This window comes from Xiphophorus couchianus, chromosome 4 (assembly GCF_001444195.1).
Source record: "Xiphophorus couchianus chromosome 4, X_couchianus-1.0, whole genome shotgun sequence".
Taxonomy (NCBI): domain Eukaryota; kingdom Metazoa; phylum Chordata; class Actinopteri; order Cyprinodontiformes; family Poeciliidae; genus Xiphophorus; species Xiphophorus couchianus.
The window spans coordinates 27,898,618-27,920,120 of record NC_040231.1 but is presented as its reverse complement, the minus strand read 5'-3'; the positions used below and the strand labels follow the sequence as shown (position 1 = coordinate 27,920,120).

At 43.8% G+C, this 21,503-nt stretch overlaps 1 protein-coding gene across 9 annotated transcripts in view; it reads right to left on the bottom strand.

Annotated features, from left to right (window-relative positions):
* Positions 1–21,503, bottom strand: part of myo5aa (myosin VAa) — an 89,013-nt gene that overhangs the window by 9,932 nt on the left and 57,578 nt on the right. For 4 of the 9 annotated variants that reach the window (XM_028015113.1, XM_028015111.1, XM_028015115.1 and 1 more), the window contains 15 exons: positions 16,656–16,867; positions 15,012–15,168; positions 14,250–14,489; positions 13,905–14,153; positions 13,055–13,148; positions 11,996–12,144; positions 10,703–10,816; positions 10,437–10,571; positions 6,698–6,754; positions 6,373–6,600; positions 5,342–5,350; positions 4,737–4,837; positions 4,038–4,094; positions 1,577–1,657; positions 15–213 (listed from right to left, as the gene is read on the bottom strand). In XM_028015113.1, the coding sequence (XP_027870914.1) occupies positions 15–213; positions 1,577–1,657; positions 4,038–4,094; positions 4,737–4,837; positions 5,342–5,350; positions 6,373–6,600; positions 6,698–6,754; positions 10,437–10,571; positions 10,703–10,816; positions 11,996–12,144; positions 13,055–13,148; positions 13,905–14,153; positions 14,250–14,489; positions 15,012–15,168; positions 16,656–16,867 (2,082 nt within the window). The remainder of the gene's footprint in view (positions 1–14; positions 214–1,576; positions 1,658–4,037; positions 4,095–4,736; positions 4,838–5,341; positions 5,351–6,372; positions 6,601–6,697; positions 6,755–10,436; positions 10,572–10,702; positions 10,817–11,995; positions 12,145–13,054; positions 13,149–13,904; positions 14,154–14,249; positions 14,490–15,011; positions 15,169–16,655; positions 16,868–21,503) is intronic. The other 5 variants (XM_028015117.1, XM_028015119.1, XM_028015114.1 and 2 more) reach the window with 4 other exon arrangements.

Genomic DNA, 21,503 nt, shown 5'->3' with positions numbered 1-21,503 from the left:
GTGTTGGAGCGTACCAGGTTCTCGTTGGTGAGCCGGGTGATCTCGTGCTGCAGGCTGGCTTCGATCCGGGCCTCGGGAGGCAGCTGCAGGTTCTGGGCCAGCAGCTGCTGCTGCCGGTTGTTCTCCTCCTTCACGTTCTGCAGCTCGCCGCGCAGCGACTCCACCTCGCTGTCGTACGTCCTCCGCTGGGTCTGCAGCTGCTGCTCCAGCAACCTGGGGAGAAACAAAACCATGTTAGGAAAAAAAACAAAACAAACAAGGGACGTTGCATCAGGGCGCGCCGATGCAGGCCGGCAGCAGCAGCATGCTGTGCAGAGATTCAGACTTCTACTCAAGAACTATAGAGACCAGCAGAGGTAATCTGAAGAACACACTCCTAAGCAGCTGGTCTGGAGGATAAGAGAAAATGTTTTAGCAGGGCTGCAACATCTGCTGTGCAAAAGAACATGCATGAGCAGGACGGTTCAAACAGCAGCACATCTCAACCTAAACTGAAGGCCTGACTTATTGTTTACCGAAACTCTTCAGCAAAGCGGTATTTATGCAGCGAAAAGATGAAAAGAAAAGCTTAGAAACCAAAAACTTTCTTTCAAATATCATCTTCTCCACACAGTCCAGCATCTGCACCAGACGTTGTTATACAGGTACGTCTCCAAACATTAGAATATGGCGACAAAATTCTACATTTCTCGTCACTTATTTCAGGAACTCACATTATATAAATTCATTACACACAGAGTGAAATATTTTGAGACTTTATTTCTTACAATTTATTGATTATGGCTTACAGATAAATTCTTTTGAAGCTGTCTCGGAAAAGCAAAATATTGTGAAAAGTGAAAAAGTTCAATATCAGCTGATGAACCCAAAACGCCTACAAAGGTTTCCTGAGCCTTTAAACGGTCTCTTAGTCTTTGTTACTAAAGAAGCTGATTGTTCACAAAGTGCTGGATCAGAGCACATTAATGGAAAGTTGAGTGGAAGGAAAAATGTGGTAAGAAAAGATGCACCAGGAACACAGAGAACCGCAGCCTGGAGAGGATTGTAACGCACTGTGAACGGATGACTCCGACACACAGGCTGCAAATGTCACTTTCTTTTAGCCTTTTTTATCATAATTATCAAAATTACAAGAAAAAAAAAGGCTTGAAATATTTCACTCTGCATAATAAATCTACATGATATGAGTTTCAGTTTCTGAAATGAACCCAATAACATTTTCCATGATTGAATTTTTTGAAAATGCACCTGCAGTGTAAAAGCTCAAACTTCCTGTTAAAGGTCTACAGCTTACACACGACAGCAAGGATTAGTAACGGGACGATCTTGGAAACCAGCAGCAAAGACAGACAAATAAATCCAACCAAAGTCTTTAATAAATAATCATGGCACCACATCTTTGATTGGAGGTATCATCTAAAGTCCAAGAAGCAGCGATGAGTGAAGCATTTAAGTTTAATATGAAAGAAAACAGAGAAGAAACGGTGAAGAGACCCAGAAGAAGACATCTCCTTCTGGGACTACAGCCAAACACATGGCGCTCTGAAGTGGCCATGTGTTGGAGCCTCAGCGCCACCTGGTGGTCTCCTTTAAGCCCTGATTAACCAGCCACAGCTCCCCGTCCTCATTCAGCCTGTGGAGGTCTGGAGCTGCAGATCTGACCCACACACAGAGACACGAAGAACCCAGTGAGGGACAGCAAAACAACACGGATGACATCATGCGATGGATGACATCATGCGATGGATGATTACACATAGACATCCAGCCTGAGATGTCGGTCCAAAATACTTCTACACCGGATTAATATTGTTCCGGAATAACATTTGGTATGAGTGGACTACAGAAAAATGAAGCATTTAAAAGGTAAATTAATTTATACTTTGCTCAGAATTAGTCCTGAATGTTTTCGATATATAGTCTGCTACTTTTATCTGAACTTATGCATTCTGCAGTGAGGAATGGCATTTATCATAGTGTTTATCCTTTATTGTGATACAGTTCTCCTCATGACAGAGGATTACAATTTATTCTCAAGATAATTTAAAAAACTGTATTTTTGGGATTGTTAGCTTTACTATTTTCTCCACTCTTAGCTCAATGAACGTATCAATAAATACCAATAAATTTGAATAAATGCAGTTGCTGTGTGCAGTTTTAGTGATATAAATCACACTTGTTCGTGTGACTGGCGTCTAAAGAATTACAGATGGGAATGTTTCTCAAGCATTACTTGTTTGTGTGGGTCTATGAATGCTGCGACACACACAGTCACACTGTTACCTCGGAAAGTAGTAACTAGTTCTCATCATTTTCATCATCATCTTCACAATAATACCTCAAAATATTGTGATAAAGCTTTAAATCCATGTCTGTTCTGTAGACATTTTCATAGCTACAGAGAGGGATCAGAGAAAACCGCGAGGAACAAAAGAGAGAAGCAGAACGGTAAAGGCAGTGATGCACAGTGAAATGTCGAGGAAGCTTTGGAGGTTTTACGCTGCATTTCTGCTCTACTTTTCCTGGAAACGTTTCAGCTAAAAGGCTGATTTTCTTCGTTTCATCTAAAGCACAGGGCCAAAATCATTTCTAATGAAATCTTTGGATCATAAAGACATCACTGGATGTCTTCTGCTCAACATCTCTTGGAAAATCCGCAACAAAAGCAAAAATATTTCAACCACATTTAGAAAATCAGTGTAGATGCAGACATTTTTTCTAGACTGGAAAAAAAATGTGAAAAGCATTTTTAAGTCATTTTAAACAATAGCTGGATGTATATTGGATGTTTCTTATGCCAATAGTAGTTAATAAAATGTCATACTGAGGCGTTCAAAGAAAGCTTGTGCAATGGAGGTTTTCACAATCTCTTTTCTCCACTGCAAATGAGACAGTTTCCATATATCATAATATTGGGTCATTATGATACAAAATGTTTTTAGCTGATACAGAGACTAAGATATTTACTCTATACCGTTTTTTTGAAGGCATAGGTTTATTTCTAGTTAAGGGCAAGAAATATGATTAATTTTATGGTAATATTTTTTCCTCTTTAATTAGGGAAAAACAAATGAGTATTGCAGAAATCAATCCTCAATTAAAAAATACATAAACTAAAAACTCACTTCCCTGTTTCGCAATACAGTAGACATGATGACTCTTATTTAATGTTAAACACTGGTAATAAGTGCAGCTTTATTTTCTTATGTGGTCACTTTGCCTCAGTCTTTTTTTCTGGCCACTGATGCACCATCATTGTTCCCTCCTGTGGGACAATAAAGGACATTTCTGATATAATAATATCCTTAATGGAAGTCTAATTATTTTATTTTATGCTTCTATTCATCCGTCCAGCTGCTGCTAATACAAAGCAGCTATGCACAGCAAAACTTTGCTCCAATTTAAAAATGAAATGGTGCTCACAGAGAAAGCAATGGATTTTGTTATATCAATAAATTATTATTTAGCATATGTAGAACTACAACTTTTTAAATTTTACCCTGCATAATTATATTTACTCTCTTTTAAAACTAATGACAGGTTGTATGTTTTGCAGCTTAAAGGAAACCAATCAAGCTGATGGAGACCAAAATATGCCGTTTTGAAAACTTCCGTAACATTTTACAGAGCAGAATCAATAAGAAAGAGAGAAAATGAGAGGAAATAATGAATTTCATGCTCTGTGTTGAAGACACACTGCAGTCGGTGTGTTAGTCAGAACTAAAGGTCGTCTCCACATTGTCCCAACCATCTGCATGCTTCGGTCCATTCTGCATTATAAGTGATGGGAGAACTTCAAGAAAGCTCCACTGAAAATCTGAGTCAGAGCCTCCTGCTCTTATTCACTCATTCATTCATTCAAGGTGTTAGATCACATGCCGGAGGGCCAGAAAATGCCACGTGACTCTCTAAAATGCAGCCGTCTGAAATCAGCCGCTTTCGGCCTCGGTCGTTGGGAACTTTGTCACTTTCCCCCCCCGACAGAGCGGCCATGCACGCTCAGATCCACGATGCATGAGCCGCCTCTGCTCAGTTACCTCAGCCTACTCAGGAGGTCACTGACTTCCAGCGCTGGACGCACTGATCTGGGGGATCTGGGCAGGACACACAGCCGCACACTGGTTTCTCACACACAACTTTCAATGATTTGTAACAGAGGTACGTCTTAAAGGGGCAGTATCATGCATTTCCCAGGCACATAGTATAGTTTTAGAGCACAATCACCTAACTGTGTTGACTTTAATTGTTATAAAAATACATCAAATATGACTTAAAAGAAATGTAATGCCTTGAAATTGGGGCTGTGTCTCTTTAAAAGCGCCTGCTTGTTCTGAAACTTTCAGGAAGTCATCATAACATGGCTCCTATATAACCCTTTATTAATGTTTTTACCAGTGTTGCACTGAGAAGTAGCTCCTATAACGATTACTGCTGGCTAGTCTGAAGGAGCTGGGTGGGGGAGGGCTGCTCTATAATGTGAAAGTTTGGAAACTGCGTCTTGAAGGCGGGGCTTGGTCCACCCAGGTGTTTTGCACAGCTGCATGGTTGCCTTGGGAGATTCTAGGATTTCTTAAACATGCATGAAAGAATCAAGGCAACACTCCAGGTGTGTTTTAATGAGGGAACATAATAACACGATAAAAAGCTAAAAAAAAAGTTGATTTTACATAATACTGCCCCTTTAATAACCGAGAGGAGAGATTTAACGGAAGCAGAGCTCAGCTTAGCTGCGTTACCTGTTGGTGTCTTTGAGGCCAACGTAGGCTTGCTTCAACTCGTCGGCGTCTTTCAGTTTGTTCACATCCTGAGCAAACACCGAAGGCTCCGTCATGGTTTCCTGGTAGAGAGGCGAAACGGAGGAGGAGTCGTCAAAACGAGAAAGAACGCTAAAGTGTTCACAACACGTGAAAACACTCAGACGTCCCGATCGCAAAAAGAGACTGCTGTGAAATGATCACTGATAAATCCACGATGCAACGGTGAGAAGAAAAAAAACAAACAAGATGGCCGCCCGGGATGTGTTAACATCCCTCTGAGTTATGTAAAAAAAAATACTTTAAAAAAAGGTCCAGATTTTACGAGAAATTAAGTCTTCAAAAGCCAAACGTTTGAGTAATCAATTAATTAAAAAAATCAATTTATCGTCCAGCCCTGAGCTACACTTTAGAAATAAATCCACCAGACCCAAACGCATGGCTCCAGTGTTTACAGCTGCAGCAGTTCTAGTTTAGGCTGTTTGCTCCTAAAGGCTCGTAGCACAACGAACAAATCAGGTACAACCATGAAAAATAAAATCCAATCACAAAAGTAAGTCATGGATGACTGAATGTATCAACTGTACCTTCTCATCCTGTGGAAAAGCATGAATGGAGGAGAGAAGGTGGAGACAGAGAATTAGACACACGGCTGGGACAGAGAGGGTCTCAGCAACACAAGCTGCGTTTCCATTGACCGTAAAATTGCTCAAATTGGAATCATGAAAATAAATTTGCTTAATGGAAATACTAGAATTTTGAAAAAAAACAAACTCACGTTTTTCAACTAAAACTTGATGAGGTGTGTTTTTGTTTTTTCCAAAGGTTGGTTATTGGCTAATGGAAAACACTTGTTTTCACATCACGCCAGTTTGTATCCAGCAGTAGCAAAGCGATCATTCGTCACAGCATCGCAAAGTTCATCAAAAATTGAGTTTGTCATCCTAAAGTGTGAAATCCGTAGCGGTTCTGCAAAATCGCCAACTACAGACTCCCTTACACGCAGCATTTAAAGGTAGCTGCTCCAAAGTATAAGGGATGTGTTGTTCATAAACACTATAAACACTTCTTCTGATGACGAGCACTAAGTGTTTACATCCATGAGCAGCAATTTTAACGACTTATTATTCAGGTGTGTCTTTGATCGCATTTTAAAAAAAATTAATTATGTTGTTTTTTTTTTGCATTAGCAGAATATCGAGAAAGTTTTGCGCACGTTTGTAATGGAAACACAGCCACAGGCCGTACAGCAGCAGACATTCAGGCCACCGTTTGGCTTTTAAAACTGTGTTTTTTCAAAGTGTTGGCCACCAGGGGGCTCTACGTTTGGGAACCCACGCTAAAAGACAAACGGCAGCTGCTCAGACGTGTTCTTTCCGTTTGACACAGAAACATGGAAATGACACCAGATCAACGAAGAAGAAACATGTTTTGGTGCGTCTCACTACAGAGAACATGATGAGGTGAATAGCTGGTGGATGAAAAACAGACCCGGCATCATCCACCTACGTTCAGCTTCACAACAGCACCGTTTCTCTTTCAGATGATCACAGTAGGGGCGCCACTTGGCTTAATTTCCGCATTTTAAAAAAAAGAAGAAACATTTTTCCGTCCTCACCTTGTGGTGCAGGGCCTCCTTCTGGCTGACCAGCTGGGACCGCAGGATCAGCACCTCTTCCTTGCGGACCTGCAGCTCCTCACAGGAAGCGTTGAGTTGGTCCAGGAGCACCTTGTAGGCGGGCGAGCCCGGCGCGCCGGCCCTTGCGGCCGCACCGCCCAGCAGGCTCTGCCTCATCTCGGCCAGGTTGTGCCTCAGCTTCTTGTTCTCCGACTCCAGCTCCTGACGCTGAGAGGTGAGCGGATCGGAGTGCCGCGGTTAGAGTCACATCGCAGCAAGCCGGTGTGTGTGTGTGTGCGAGGAATGGTCCCAATCCTCTGCTTACCTTCAGGGACTCATACTCCAGCTCTGCACCGCGAGCCTTCCTGAACTGTGCATCATCCTGAAACACACATCAAAAGAAACCTGAGATAAATAGACATAATGGACTCAGATACATGATTATATGATTATATATACATATATAAATACACAGACACATGAGGTAGCATAAATCCTATTTTGTTGGAGGGGTTTGAGAGCCCCAATGATCTTAGGAACTATGCTGTCTGGGGCTTCATGCCCCTGGTAGGGTCACCCAAGGCAGACAGGTCCTAGGTGAGGGACCAGACAAAGCGCAGCCCGAAGACCCCTATGATGAGAAATAACATTGGCCTTGGTGTTCCCTCGCCCGGATTGCAGGTCACCGGGGCTCCACTCTGGAGCCAGGCCTGGAGGGGGGGCACGATGTTGAGCGCCTGGCGGCAGGGCTTTTACCCATGGAGCCCGGCCGGGCTCAGCCCGAAGAGGAAACATGGCCCCCCTCTCCCATGGGCCCACCACCTATGAGAGGGGCCAAAGGGGTCGGGTGCATTGTGTGATGGGTGGCGGCCGAGGGAGGGGGCCCTGGCGGTCCAATCCTCGGTTGCAGAAACTGGCTCTTGGGACGTGGAATGTCACCTCTCTGGTGGGGAAGGAGCCGGAGCTAGTGTGTGAGGTCGAGAGGTTCCGGCTAGAAATAGTTAGACGCATGGCTCTGGTTCTGGAACCAGTCTCCTTGAGAGGGGCTGGACATACTTCCACTCTGGAGTTGCCCAAGGTGAGAGGCGTCAGGCAGGAGTGGGCATACTTGTTGCTCCCTATCTCGGCGCCTGTACGTTGGGGTTTACCCCGGTGAACGAGAGGGTAGCCTCCCTCCGCCTATGGGTGGGGGGACGGGTCCTGACTGTTGTTTTTGCTTAATGGCCAAACGACAGTTCAGATTACCCACCCTTCTTGGAGTCTTTAGAGGGGGTACTGGAGAGTGCCCTTCTTGGGGACTTCAACGCTCACGTGGGCAATGACAGTGAGACCTGAAGGGGCGTGGTTGGGAGGAACAGGCCCCCCGATCTGAACTCGAGTGGTGTTCTGTTGTTGGACTTCTGTGCTCATCACAGATTGTCCATAACGAACACCATGTTTAGGCATAAGGGTGTCCATACATGCACTTGGCACCAGGACACCCTGGCCGCAGTTCGATGATCGACTTTGTTATCGTTTCATCGGATCTGCGGCCGTATGTCTTGGACACTCGGGTGAAGAGAGGTGCGGAGCTGTCCACTGACCACTACCTGGTGGTGAGTTGGCTCCGGTGGTGGGGGAGGATGACGGTCAGACCTGGCAGGCCCAAACGTGTTGTGAGGGTCTGCTAGGAACCTCTGGCGGAATCCCCTGTGAGACGGAGCTTTAACTCCCATCTCCAGTAGAACTTTGAACACGTTCTGGGAGAGGTGGGGGATATGGAGTCTGAGTGGACCATGTTCCGTGCCTCCATTGTCGAGGCGGCTTATCGGAGCTGTGGCCGCAAGGTTGTCGGTGCCTGTCATGGCGGCAACCCTCAAACTCGTTGGTGGACACCTTCGATGAGGGATGCTGTCGGGCTGAAGAAGGAGTCCTATCGGGACTCCGGAAGCAGCTGATGGGTACCGGCGGGCGAAGCGGCATGCGGCTCAGGTGATCGCTGAGGCAAAAACCCGGGTGTGGGAGGAGTTTGGAGAGGCCATGGAGAAAGACTTCCACACGGCTTCGAGGCAATTCTGGACCACCATCCGGCGTCTCAGGAGGGGGAAGCAGTACAGCACCAACACTGTTTATAGTGGGGATGGTGTGCTGCTGACCTCTACTCGGGACATTGTGGGCCAGTGGGCAGAGTACTTTGAAGACCTCCTCAATCCCACCAACATGCCTTCCATTGAGGAAGCGGAGCCTGGGGACTCTGGGTTGGGCTCTCCAATCTCTGGGGGCGAGGTCGCCGAGGTGGTTAAAAAGCTCCTCGGTGGCAAGGCCCCAGGGGTGGATGAGATCCTCCCGGAGTTCCTTAAGGCTCTGGATGTTGTAGGGTTGTGTTGGCTGACGTGACTCCGCAATATCACATGGACATCGGGGGCAGTTCCCCTGGATTGGCAGACTGGGGTGGTGGTCCCCCTGTTCAAAAAGGGGGACCGGAGGGTGTGCTCCAATTATAGGGGGGTCACACTCTTAAGCCTCTCTGGCAAGGTCTATTCAGGGGTCCTGGAGAGGAGAGTCCGTCGGATAGTCGAACCTCGGATTCAGAGCAGTGTGGTTTTCGTCCTGGTCGTGGAACACTGGACCAGCTCTACACCCTCAGCAGGGTCCTGGAGAGTGCATGGGAGTTTGCCCAACCGGTCTACATGTGTTTTGTGGATTTGGAGAAGGCGTTCGACCGTGTCCCTTGGGGAGCCTTGTGGGGGGTTCTCCGGGAGTATGGGGTACAGGGCCCTTAAATACGGGCTGTCAGGTCCCTGTATGACCGGTGTCAGAGTCTGGTCCGCATTGCCGGCACTAAGTCGGGCTCGTTTCCGGTGAGAGTTGGACTCCGCCAGGGCTGCCCTTTGTCACCGATTCTGTTCATCACTTTCATGGACAGAATTTCTAGGCGCAGCCAAGGTGTTGAGGGGATCCGATTTGGTGGCCTTAGGATCTCATCTCTGCTTTTCGCAGACGATGTGGTCCTTTTGGCTTCATCAGATCGTGATCTGCAGCTCTCGCTGGAGCGGTTCGCAGCCGAGTGTGAAGCGGCCGGGATGAGAATCAGTGCCTCCAAATCCGAGGCCATGGTCTTGAGCCGGAAAAGGGTAGAGTGCCTTCTCCGGGTCAGGGGTGGGAGGTTCCTGCCCCAAGTGGAGGAGTTCAAGTATCTCAGGATCTTGTCCACGAATGAAGGAAGAAGGCAGCGGGAGATCGACAGGCGGATTGGCGCAGCGTCTGCCATCAAGCGGGCGCTGTACCGGTCCGTCGTGGTGAAGAGAGAGCTGAGCCAAAAAGCGAAGCTCTCGATTTACCGGTCGATCTACGTTCCCACCCTCATCTATGGCCATGAGCTTTGGGTCATGACCGAAAGAACAAGATTGCGGATACAAGCGGCCGAAATGGGTTTTCTCCGTAGGGTGGCTGGGCTCTCCCTTAGAGATAGGGTGAGAAGCTCAGTCATCCGGGAGGGACTCAGAGTAGAGCCGCTGCTCCTTCACATCGAGAGGAGCCAGTTGAGGTGGCTCGGGCATCTGGTCAGGATGCCTCCTGGACGCCTCCCTGGTGAGGTGCTCCGGGCACGTCCCACCGGGAGGAGGCCCCGGGGAAGACCCAGGACACGCTGGAGGGACTATGTCTCCCGGCTGGCCTGGGAACGCCTCGGGATTCCCCTGGAGAAGCTGGAAGAAGTGGCTGGGGAGAGGGAAGTCTGGGCCTCCCTTCTGAAGCTGCTACCCCCACGACCCGACCTCGGATAAGCGGAAGAAGATGGATGGACGGATGGATGAACAAAGATTTCCCAAATAAAGTCTATTGTTACGACTAATAATGGATTCCTATAAAAACTTTGTTCACCAAAGTTCAAATGTTGAACATTTTCACAGAGTTTGGGAATATCAAATACCATCAAAATGATCACAAACACTTAAAATATGTCAGTCTGTCTGTAATGGATTTCTACACGAGTTTCACTTTTTGAAATAATTTTTTTTTAACTCATCAGAAGCACTAGAAAACAAATTGCAGGTAACATCAGGGTGAAGTGAGGGCCTTCCTACCCTGGCTCTAGCCCGCTGGAACTGCTCCTCTCTGTTCTCCAGTTCGTTGCGCAGCGACTGCTTCTCCTGCTCCAGCTCCGTAACGCGTTTCTGCAGCTTCAGGGTCAGCGAGGTGTCCATTCCCCGTGTAACGTCCTGAGTGACACAGATACGCAACAATAATTACAAGTTTACCAGCAAAACCCCGTTTGCCACACGTTTTGGAGCATAAGCAGATGTCTTATGCTCGTATCTTTTTTAACACGAGTTGCCGTCAGGCGCCTTACTTCGCCAACGCGGGAACCGTCTTCTAATTCGGCGTACTCCGAGTTGTACGTGTACTCCGACTCGTTGCTGCTGTGGGTGGAGTCTGTTCTCCTGTGGCCCGGTTTGGAGACGTTCTGCCCACACAAGAACAAATGATTCTTTAATTAAAAAAAAAAATCTAAACAAAAAACAATCCTTTTATGTCTCATACATTACAAAACATTTATCCTTCAGGTTTCTTTTGTGCTGTTCTTGGCTGTAACAGTATATTTTATTACTGAGGAACAAGACAAAGACTATGAACTCTAAAAATGTCCCTCCATCAAATGAAACATTTTAGAAAATATTTTCTCTATGAGGGAATTAATCTGACTGTAGCCATCATAAAGAATAAATAAAATCAGATGGAAAGAAAAACTGAACTAACAGAGGAAACAAATATGGAAGAAGAAAAATAAGAAACTAATACACAGAAGCAAAAAGTCCAAATAACACGGGACTTTTGGTACTTTTCATGAACTCAATTTAAAAAATGGGGAAATATTTTTGATGTTTCCAACAACAAATATTCTCTACATATTTCCAGTTTAATAGCTTTTACATAGTTTACACTTTTGTTCCTACATACAACAAGGTTTCAAAAGCTTTTCCCATTAATAGCAAGTTAAAATGAAATGTAAAATAAAGAACATGATGAGACATAAGGCAGCAACTAATGATTATTTTAGTAATCAATTACTGTGACGATTAATTGATTAATCAGATAAATTGATCAAAGCTTATTTTGTACAAATATTGTTACTGCATGAAAAATGCAAATAATTAAATTCCTTTATTAAGGTAGAAAAATATTTTATTGGCTAAAATGCAACAATGTAGCATTTATTTAGTGAAAGCTTGATTATTTGTAGCAAATTATTCACATATTTCTAACATCAACATGTGAAAAGCTCAGCCCTGTATGCTTGACGTATCAATCTGTTGCCTATATTTTGCATTAATTGATTGATAATTGAACTGCTTAATATGATTTTTTTTTCACAGAATCTGAACCAGGTGAAGCTAAAACTATGACACTTTTACCTTAAATGCAAAATGTATAGATATATTTGTACAGTTGTGACTTAATTACGGCTCTGAATATGTTGTTCCTTTAGCAAACTGGAGTCTAGTTTACACTAAATCGATTACTAAATGAGTCCATCGTTTCAGTAATCGATTAATCATTTCTTTTCTAATGCATGCTGTTGAACCGTAGCAGAAACGTCTGGTCCGTGTGACCCGGCCTCAGCTGGCGTGTGTGCGCTCCTCACCTTGGATTGAGCCAGCTCTTCCTTCAGGTCGTCGTACTTCTCCTCCAGGCGCAGGTGTTCGGTCAGCAGGTTCTGGTAGCGGGAGCGCTCCTCGTTCAGATCCGTCTCCAGCTGCTGGGTCTCCTGCGCGATCGCACGAGTCATTTTCTCTGGCGGGATGACACAGAGGACAACTTTTTTTTTTTCTCTTTATTTGGGAAAATACACAAACTGAAAAATATTCATGACATCATTCGTTTTGCCAGTTTTTTATTTATTTTACTTTACAAAAGGAATTAAATAAAATGCTGCGCTTTGGTTTTTAACCACTTTTTGGTCATTGTTTTTGTTTTTTTTAAACTGGCCACTTACAAAACAATAGAGTATTTTTTTATTATATGCACATGCATCCCAATGATCCAGAGTCAGGTCACCTAGATATATGGTCGCCCTCTTAAAGGGAATATTTGAGCCACATATAGTGTTGATATGTTTATGACGTTTAATCCACTAATCTTAAATAACTTGACGACTAAAAAAACACATGGTAGCGATTGGCTTTTGCTGAACAGAGCAGAGCCGGGCCAAGCCTTTTTGGGGCCCTAAGCAGATTTTAATTTGGGGCCCCCCAAATTAAAATCTGGGGGGCCAGACATGTCAGCACCAGACACGGTGCTGACATGTTGGTATCAACATGTCAGCACCAGATGATATGTTGGTATAACATATTGCTGCTGATTTTAACCTTACAAGAGCAGCAAACAAGCAAAGATGCTCCAATTAATTTTTATGAATAAATTTGAACTTTAACTGGCAAGTCAGATGTCGTTTTTGTGCTGGTGTCACAAAAACAAAAATAAAATAAATTGCACTGCGTTCTTCTATCCAAATTCTTACCATAAATGTTGATCCAGTATACATTTGCTGTATCTGACATATTTTTCATTTAATTTTGCACAGGTATTTTCATATTCACTTCTTTTCAACTTTTAAACTAAACAATCGGACTGACGAATGACAGATGAAGCTTTCCTTATTTTTCCTGCAGTGACAAAGTTATCAGTAGGAGGTGAAACACACCTGTCATCTGCTGACTCTGTTCCTGGATCATCCGGTTCAGGTCGTCTTTCTCTTTCTTCAGCAGGCCGTTCTGATCCTTCAGCTCGGAAACCATCTGAACAGAAAGAAACGATTCGTGAAATGTTGGGAGGAAGGAAGTCTGTGTCTCTCTGTCACGCGATTCTGGATGAAGTGGAAGATGCGCCAATAAAACCATAAAAACACATCAACTAAAAATGTAACTAAAAAGATTAAATACAAATCTGATGAATGTTTCAGCGCAGTGGTCTCAACCTGCATTCCTCGAGGTCCGGTTGTCCTACAACTGTGGACCTTCTGTTGACGACTTAGTGAGTTTTCAGACTTCGCTAGTAACTTTTTTTAAAAAACAACTATTTTTCTGTGTTACTGGAGACACGTGAAATCACCGAGCCTTGAATAAATCACTAAAACATCCGATGGTGTCAAATACAATAAATAAATCGATTTTAAAAATCCAAATTGCCAGGTAATCTTTTTTTAAAAAAATCTGTCACCCTTAAAATGAAGCTCAACTACTTTGGGAAAATCTGAAAGTTTTGGACATTTATTTTGCTCCGTCTTGATGTCCAAGTGCAATTTCTTCTGACGCCTAAATAAGATTAAAAAAAATCCTCCTCCTCTGTTGCCCACATAAAGCATCAGATGGAAATAACACTTTGAAACTAAGTCACATACCAGCTATCGTTTCTATTTATAGCATTTTTATCAAAGAGTCTCAGGAGGCAGACGTGAGACGTAAAAGTTAAAAATAAACACTTGGTTGTGAAACTGAAAACACACACACAAAAACAAACAAACAAAGAGGAACAATCTGGGAAAGGTGCTGTACCTTTTCCATTTCGTCCCTGTACTTTTGCGCCCAGTCCTCGATGGTCTTCTTCTCCTGCTGCGTGACGCTCAGCTCCTTCCTCAGCTTCTCCAGCTCCTCCAGCAGAGACGACACCTGGTTGGCTTTGTTCTTGGCGTCCTCCTCCACCCCTCGCAGCCGGCCCAGCTCGCCGCGCATGCGCTCGCTCTCTGAGGCGTACGAACTCTCCAGAGAGACCAGTCTCTCGCTGATCACCCGGTTGTCCTTGTTCTGTAAGCACGGGGCGGACAAATCCCGTTGGACAAACTGCTGGGGGTGCCTAATAAAGACGAGAATCAACCAAAACGGAGACCGGACGCTCGTCACCTGCTCGTCAATCTTCCTCTGCAGCTGCATGATTTTGTTTTCCATGCCTTTGTTGAGCTTCTTGAAGTGCTCCACCGAGCGAGCCTCGATTTTCAGCTTCTTCAGCTCCCGCTTGGCTCTCATCCTGCGGATGCAGCACTGCAGGTAGACGATGGCCTCGAGGCAGCGCTTGTACCAGCAGCGGGCCAACCAGCCGCGGACGTGCTTCTGAATGATGACCGCCTTGTGCTCCCGCAGCAGCTGCACTTGCACCGAGACGGCGGGGGAGAGAGACTTTGAATTACAGAACCGAAAGAAGTTTGTGGAGAACTACGCAGATTTGAACGTAGGCCTGTCGCAATAAATCAATAAATCACATGACGAACTGAAATAAATTCTATTTTCACCATTTATCGTTTTTCTCTTTTCTCTCTCTACACCAAAAACTAGACAACAAAAGTCTTCAGTCTGGTGCTTTGTGATATTTACAGACATTCATAATTAATTGCATTTGTTGTTTTGTTCGTTTACTTTAAATATTTAAAATGTCTTCTAGTCCAAGTATTAAATATTCATTAGAATTTAAAGTGTATTGATCTTTGCGAATGTGTTGTTTCATTACTATTATACTACTAGAAAACGACAATATTATCATTTATTCCAATACCTTCTGGGACAATTTATCGTCCAACAAACTGTTGCTATGGTAACAGGCCCATGCTGAATGACTGTCCTGATGAAGTGAAAACATGAACTAATGTGTCATCATGTGCCGGGTCTCACCGCCTGGTACTTCTGCCGGGCCATGTAGGCTCTGAGGATGGTCTGCATGGCCAGCGCAGCAGCCTGCTTCTGCCTGAAGCGTTTCCGCTCCACACACATCCTCTGGTACTTCTGGATGATGGTGGCCGCCTGAGTGCGCCGCATGAACTTCGCCAAACTGTCCGGAAACACAAAGAGGGTTTCTTTTTCTCTTTCTACACATAACTTCAACTCTTTCTTTAGATTCTTTAGTTCCAGTATAGGGAAAACATTTGCCACTGGTGTGCCTTTTTGCACAAAATAAACACCTATGTCCTTTTATCTTTAAATGACCTTTGATAAAATTGTTTTGTCTTAGTTTTCTACGGGTTGTTTTGCAGTTTAAAGTGTGAAGTGAAGCCAGTGGCCATTTCACATCATGCATCATTTCAGACCAACCAGGACAATATTTTTCCCTTGCAATTGAGAACTTACAATTTAAAATCATTTAGGGTTGTAGCCAACAATTATTTTAGTAATCACTCATTATGTTGAGGATGAATTGACTAGCCGATTAATCGTATAAAAGAATATAAACAAATTTAATTCCTTCTTTAAAGAAGAAAGTAATTTTTATTGTTTCAAAAGCAACAACGTGGCTTTTCTTTAGTTAACTCTTGATTATTTGTTGCAAAAAAAAAAACTTAAACTACAATCAACATGTAAAAAGCTCAGTGCTTGACTTATTAAAACAGCATATAGCTAATTTGTTTATTTATGGAAAACCAGATTAGTACCTGGATAGCAAAAGGTAATAATAGGAGATTATTTTTTTATTTACAGAATTTGAATCAAGTGAAGCTAAAACGATACCTTTTGAGACGTTCTGGGTAGAAAATACCCAGTTTCTTTTCATCTTAAATGCAAAATGTGTATTTTTTGTACAGTTTTGCCCTAATTACTGCTCTGAATATGTTGTTCACTAGGAAAATGGCCTTTTTTTAGTTTGTACACTCCAGTTAATGATTAATCGATTACTAAATTAGTTGACGATTATTTCAATAATCGATTCATCACGATTAATCATTTCGGTCCTAACGTCATTTTCTATATTTCTAGAGAGCCATAAGCAAATTCCTCTGCATTCATTCAATAAATACATCATAGAAATAAAGCAGGAGGTTGTTTAAAATGATTGTGGCTCAATCAGAGGTAAATCCATGTTTCATCATGAGTCAACTTCCATAAATGGTTACAGGAACGGAAATAAAGAAAGAGGATTTCCAAAGAATAATGTACAAGTAAATTTGAGATGTGAGTGATTTTAGTATTATTCCTCTCTATAATTCGTGAAATAGAGTTAAAATAAAAGAAATATAAATTGATCTGTAAATCCTAAGCCTAGGAAATTATTTGTACTGTATGGAAACAAATAGAAAGAACAAATATGGGGTTAAAAATTGTTTGAGAGGCCAATTGACCCACAGCCCTTTGCCATTGTTGTTCTGATTTTTCTGACTCCGCCCACTATTTTCCTCTTTTAATAATCATCACGCCAATATGTTGCTTGACTTTATTAACTGAGTTAATAAACTTCATTGTGCAGCAACTCAATTTCCACATTTTGTAGCGTAAACCTGAGCTGTTGCTGAGCCAGAAAGCAAAGCGTCATGACGGGCCACCTACCAGCGGGCCTGGTATCCCCTGGTGAACCTCTGAATGGTGATGGCGGCGCTGCGCTGGCGCAGGTACTTCTTGCGTGCCAGCCAGCAGCGGATGGTCTTCTGGATGCGGATGCAGGCGGCACGCAGCTTGTCCGCTCTCAGCTTTTCCAGGTATGCCACCTGGCCGGCCCTGAAGAAGATCTTAGTCTTACCGAACTGATACTTATCCTGGTCCTGAGGAGACAGAAGTGAAGAACGGAGAGCGCAGAAAAGAGGAGAGTCACTGTTTGTGGGATTGTTAGGCCTGTCGCGATAAACGACAAATCAATTAATCGTACGATAAATTAAAACTATCGACGTCATTTTAATTATCGGCATTATCGTCTCTTCCGGCCTTTTTCTCTTTCAGCTAATGACATTGAATGAAAAAAGGCTCAACTCCGATGCTCTCCACTGACTCCTCCCTTCCTCATTTCCTTAGTGTAAAGCCCAGCGCACACGACACGATCTTAGAGCTGTCGGCCGATTGTCGGCCCATTTTCAAAACCTGACAGACCACACATTAGCCGACAGAAATCCTAGGTATAACGGTTTGATCGGTTCGTTCCTGCCATGTGGTGTCCAACAATGGGCACAAAATAATGGCTACAAGTCCAGTGAACTAATTTTAAAACCAGGCATTAATCAATGCGTTACTACAATCTACCTGCAATGCATGTGGCTAGTGTCAGCATAAAGTCCTGACTGAATGAAAATCATTAGAACCTATTTACGTCACGTTAACGAAGAACAGCTGAAAAGTTACCGGTTTCGCTCCAACTCCTCCCCTTGTCATTTCTATATTCTTTGCATGTTGAATAAACATTAATGTTGTTTCCACATATCATCTCCAATGTCTGCTGGACTTCGGGTTGCGCCGTGTCAGCTGTTTGGGATTCCCCTCCATAATTTCCCCTCAGAAAACACTGAGGAGAATCCTCGCTTTCTGATTGGCTGCCTGTCACATTCAACAGGCTGCGTTAAGATCCCAGTCAGAGAAAATCCCTGATTTAGATCAGAGCGGCAACGATGATCTACCATAACACACCACACAATCTTAGAAAGACCAACATCTAAGATTGTTGTAAGGGGAAAAATAGGAGCAAAAAATCATGTAGTGTGAACTATTGCATCAGGTAGTCGATGTGGCCATCTTCTCTATTTAAATCTAATTATTACTGAAGGGCAACATAATATACAGACTTCATAATCTGCCCTCTTTTGGTTGAATGCAGTATTTATTTACACTTTGGCTTTATGTTGTTTAGTTTTTTTTCCAGTACATTTTTTGTTAATGGAGACTGAGAATCCATTTTATTTTTGTTTTTGGTTGTTTTGTTTATTTTGTTTACCAGTTCCAGTGTTTAGTGTTCTTTTGAAAATAAAGTGTATCTAACTTTGGCAGGAAATCGCAGGCGTTATTACATCATTTTCAGTGTAAAAAGGTCTTCAAACAATATTATCGTTTATCGCAATAATTTTTGAGACAATTAATCGTTCAGCAAAATTTGCTATCGTGACAGGCCTACTTATTATTAACACTGGATTCATATTGCAGGCTTTTGTATAGTTTTGAGATCAGGCCTTTTGTTGATTCACCTTTTGCTATTGATAATAAAATTTCTTCAGTCTTGGTCATATCTGTTGAGATTTTTTGCCATTCACTATGATTCTGGAGATAATGTCTAAGTTGCAAGTATCTGTAAAAATCAGTTTTTTGTGGATTAAATTCCCTTTGGATTTGTTCAAAAGATTTCATTATTGATCCATTAAAAAGCTGTGCTATAAATACCAGTCCCCCTTTTGTCCATCTCTCAAACCCTGTATCCATAGTAGCTGGGCTAAAATCTGGAATCTTTGCTATTTTTACAATTTTTGATATAGAGTCAGGGAAATTAAATTTCTTTTTTATTCTTGACCAAATGTTAATCGTTTCCTTAATCCAGCAATTTTGAATTTTGAGATTTCTTTGAACCCTCCTTGTTGTAAAGGGCAGTGACTCTAGGGACAGATTTGGGCAGGCTCTTTGCTCCATATATACCCATATTGTCTCTTGATCCTTTGCTAACCATAGAGCTATGGCTCTCAGTTGAGCAGCTAAATAATAATTCTCTACTTCCGGTAAACCTAACCCTCCATTACTCTTTGAGGACTGAAGTATTTTAAATTTGATTCTTGCCTTTTTATTTGCCATACAAACCTTGATATTCTTTTATCCATCTCTTTAAAAAAGGAGTTAGGAATGGAAACTGGGAGTGATTGGAATACAAACAGTAGTCTTGGTAATACATTCATTCTGACTGTTTCTACCCTCCCCTGAGGGTCAGCGGTAGGATCTCCCATCTTTCTAGGTCTTTTATAATTTCCTTCTTCAGTTTCTCATAATTTGCTTTGAATAATTGTGAAGTTCGAGGTCTGATAATTATGCCCAAGTATCTAAATCCTTTATCGGTCCATTTGAACTTTACTTTATCTTTTAGCTGTGTTGAGCATTCCCCTGATACCATCATTGCTACTGAGTTACTTTTGTTACTCGCATACCCAGAGATATTCCCATATTCTTTAAGGCTTTCTAGTAGAGCTGGTACTGACCGGAGTGGTTCTGTTAGGAGTACTAATAGATCGTCGGCAAACAGTGATATTTTATGTTCCACCCCTCCCTCGTCTCTTATTCCCTGGATTTGTTTATTCTGTCTTATTGCTTCTGCCATCGATTCAATATTAACCGCGAATAGTAGAGGGCTTAGACAATCCCCCTGTCTAACTCCTCTCTTGAGATCAAAAAATTCTGAACAGTACCCATTAATTCGAATTCGGGATTTTGGATTTTTATAGATTACTTTCACCCATTCAACAAATTACTGTGAAAATCCAAATCTCAATAATGTCTGGTATAGAAAACTCCATTTTACCCTGTCAAAAGCCTTCTGGGCATCTAAACTAATTAAAAGGGAGGATAATGATTTAAATTTTGTATATGACATTACATTTAATATTCTTCTAATATTGTTTGCTCCCTGCCTCCCCAGAATAAATCCCATTTTGTCTGGTTTAATCAATTTAGCTATATATTTTTGCATTCTTTTTGCCATTATACTTGTTAGTATTTTTAAATCGTTGCATAATAAGCTCACGGGTCTGTAGCCTTCACACATAGTTGGGTCTTTACCTTCTTTATAGATTACCGATATAATGGCTTCAGACCGTGATTTAGGGGTCCCCCTCTGTTAGTGCATAGTTGAATACCTTACATATTGCTGGCGTTAGTTCTTGGCTAAATGTTTTGTAGAATTCCCCTGGCAGTCCATCTGTCCCCGGAGGTTTGTTGTTTTTGAGGTTTTTAATAACATTCATAATTTCCTGTGAAGTTATAGGTCGGGTCATTTCCAGTGACTCTTCTTCTGACAAAGTTGGGAGATTAATCTTTTTGAAAAAAGAGGATGTTACATCTTCCTGAGTGTTTTTGTCCGTATTATCATAGTTTTTTATAGTATTCTGCGAATGCTTCAGCTATTTCTTTGGGTTGTGTTTTAGTCTGCATTGTTGAGGGGGGTTTTATTTTGGGGACATGTCTATTTATTTGGGCTTTCCTAAGTTGAAATGCCAAAAGGCGACTCGCCCTATTGCCCGACTCAGAGGTCAGTCCTGACTCGGAGGCCGGTCCCAACTCGGCCCCGAGTCAGAGGCCGGCCCCGACTCAGAGGCCGGTCCCGAGTCAGAGGCCGGCCCCGAGCCAGGAGCCGGTCCCGAGCCAGGGGCCGGACCAGACTCAGAGGCCGGCCCCGAGCCAGGGGCCGGTCCCGAGACAGGGGCCGGACCCGAGTCAGGGGCCGGACCGGACTCAGAGGCCGGCCCCGAGTCAGAGGCCGGCCCCGAGTCAGAGGCCGGTCCCGAGTCAGAGGCCGGCCCCGACTGAGAGGCCGGTCCCGAGTCAGAGGCCGGTCCCGAGACAGGGGCCGGACCCGAGTCAGGGGCCGGACCCGAGTCAGGGGCCGGACTGGACTCAGAGGCCGGACCGGACTCAGAGGCCGGCCCCGAGTCAGAGGCCGGCCCCGAGTCAGAGGCCGGCCCCGAGTCAGGGGCCGGCCCCGAGTCAGGGGCCGGACAGGACTCAGGGGCCGGACAGGACTCAGGGGCCGGTCCCGAGTCAGAGGCCGGTCCCGACTCAGAGGCCGGACAGGACTCAGGGGCCGGACAGGACTCAGGGGCCGGACAGGACTCAGGGGCCGGTCCCGAGTCAGAGGCCGGTCCCGAGTCAGAGGCCGGTCCCGAGTCAGAGGCCGGTCCCGAGTCAGAGGCCGGTCCCGAGTCAGAGGCCGGTCCCGACTCAGGGGCCGGTCCCGACTCAGGGGCCGGTCCCGACTCAGGGGCCGGTTCCGAGGCAGAGGCAGGGCGACGCTCAACATTTGGTCCATTGTTAAAATCATCTTGACTTTCTTCTAAATCTTCTCCACAGCAGATTGCCTGTTCAAACCACTTCCATGCCTTTCTAATATAATTTTTCTTAAAATGAATTTTTCTCGGACGTGCCAGGGTTCTTCGGAAGCATTCAGTGAGTTTATAAATGACCAGCGGGTTTTCACTTTTAATCATTTTAAACAATAACTCTTGAACTACATCATCATTTCCGCTCAGAAGTTGAAAGATGTCCTGGCCAAGTTTTGTCTCCATCTCCTCAAAAAATATAAAATCTATGTCTTTTACTGCTTCCCAAAGTTTTGGACCAAGCTTCTTGTGGACGGGGTCCGTGTCCTTCATTTTATAACCGCCATAACTGGATCTGTAACTTGATATATAAATCAATCTCCAAAATATTCTTTCCACCATATTT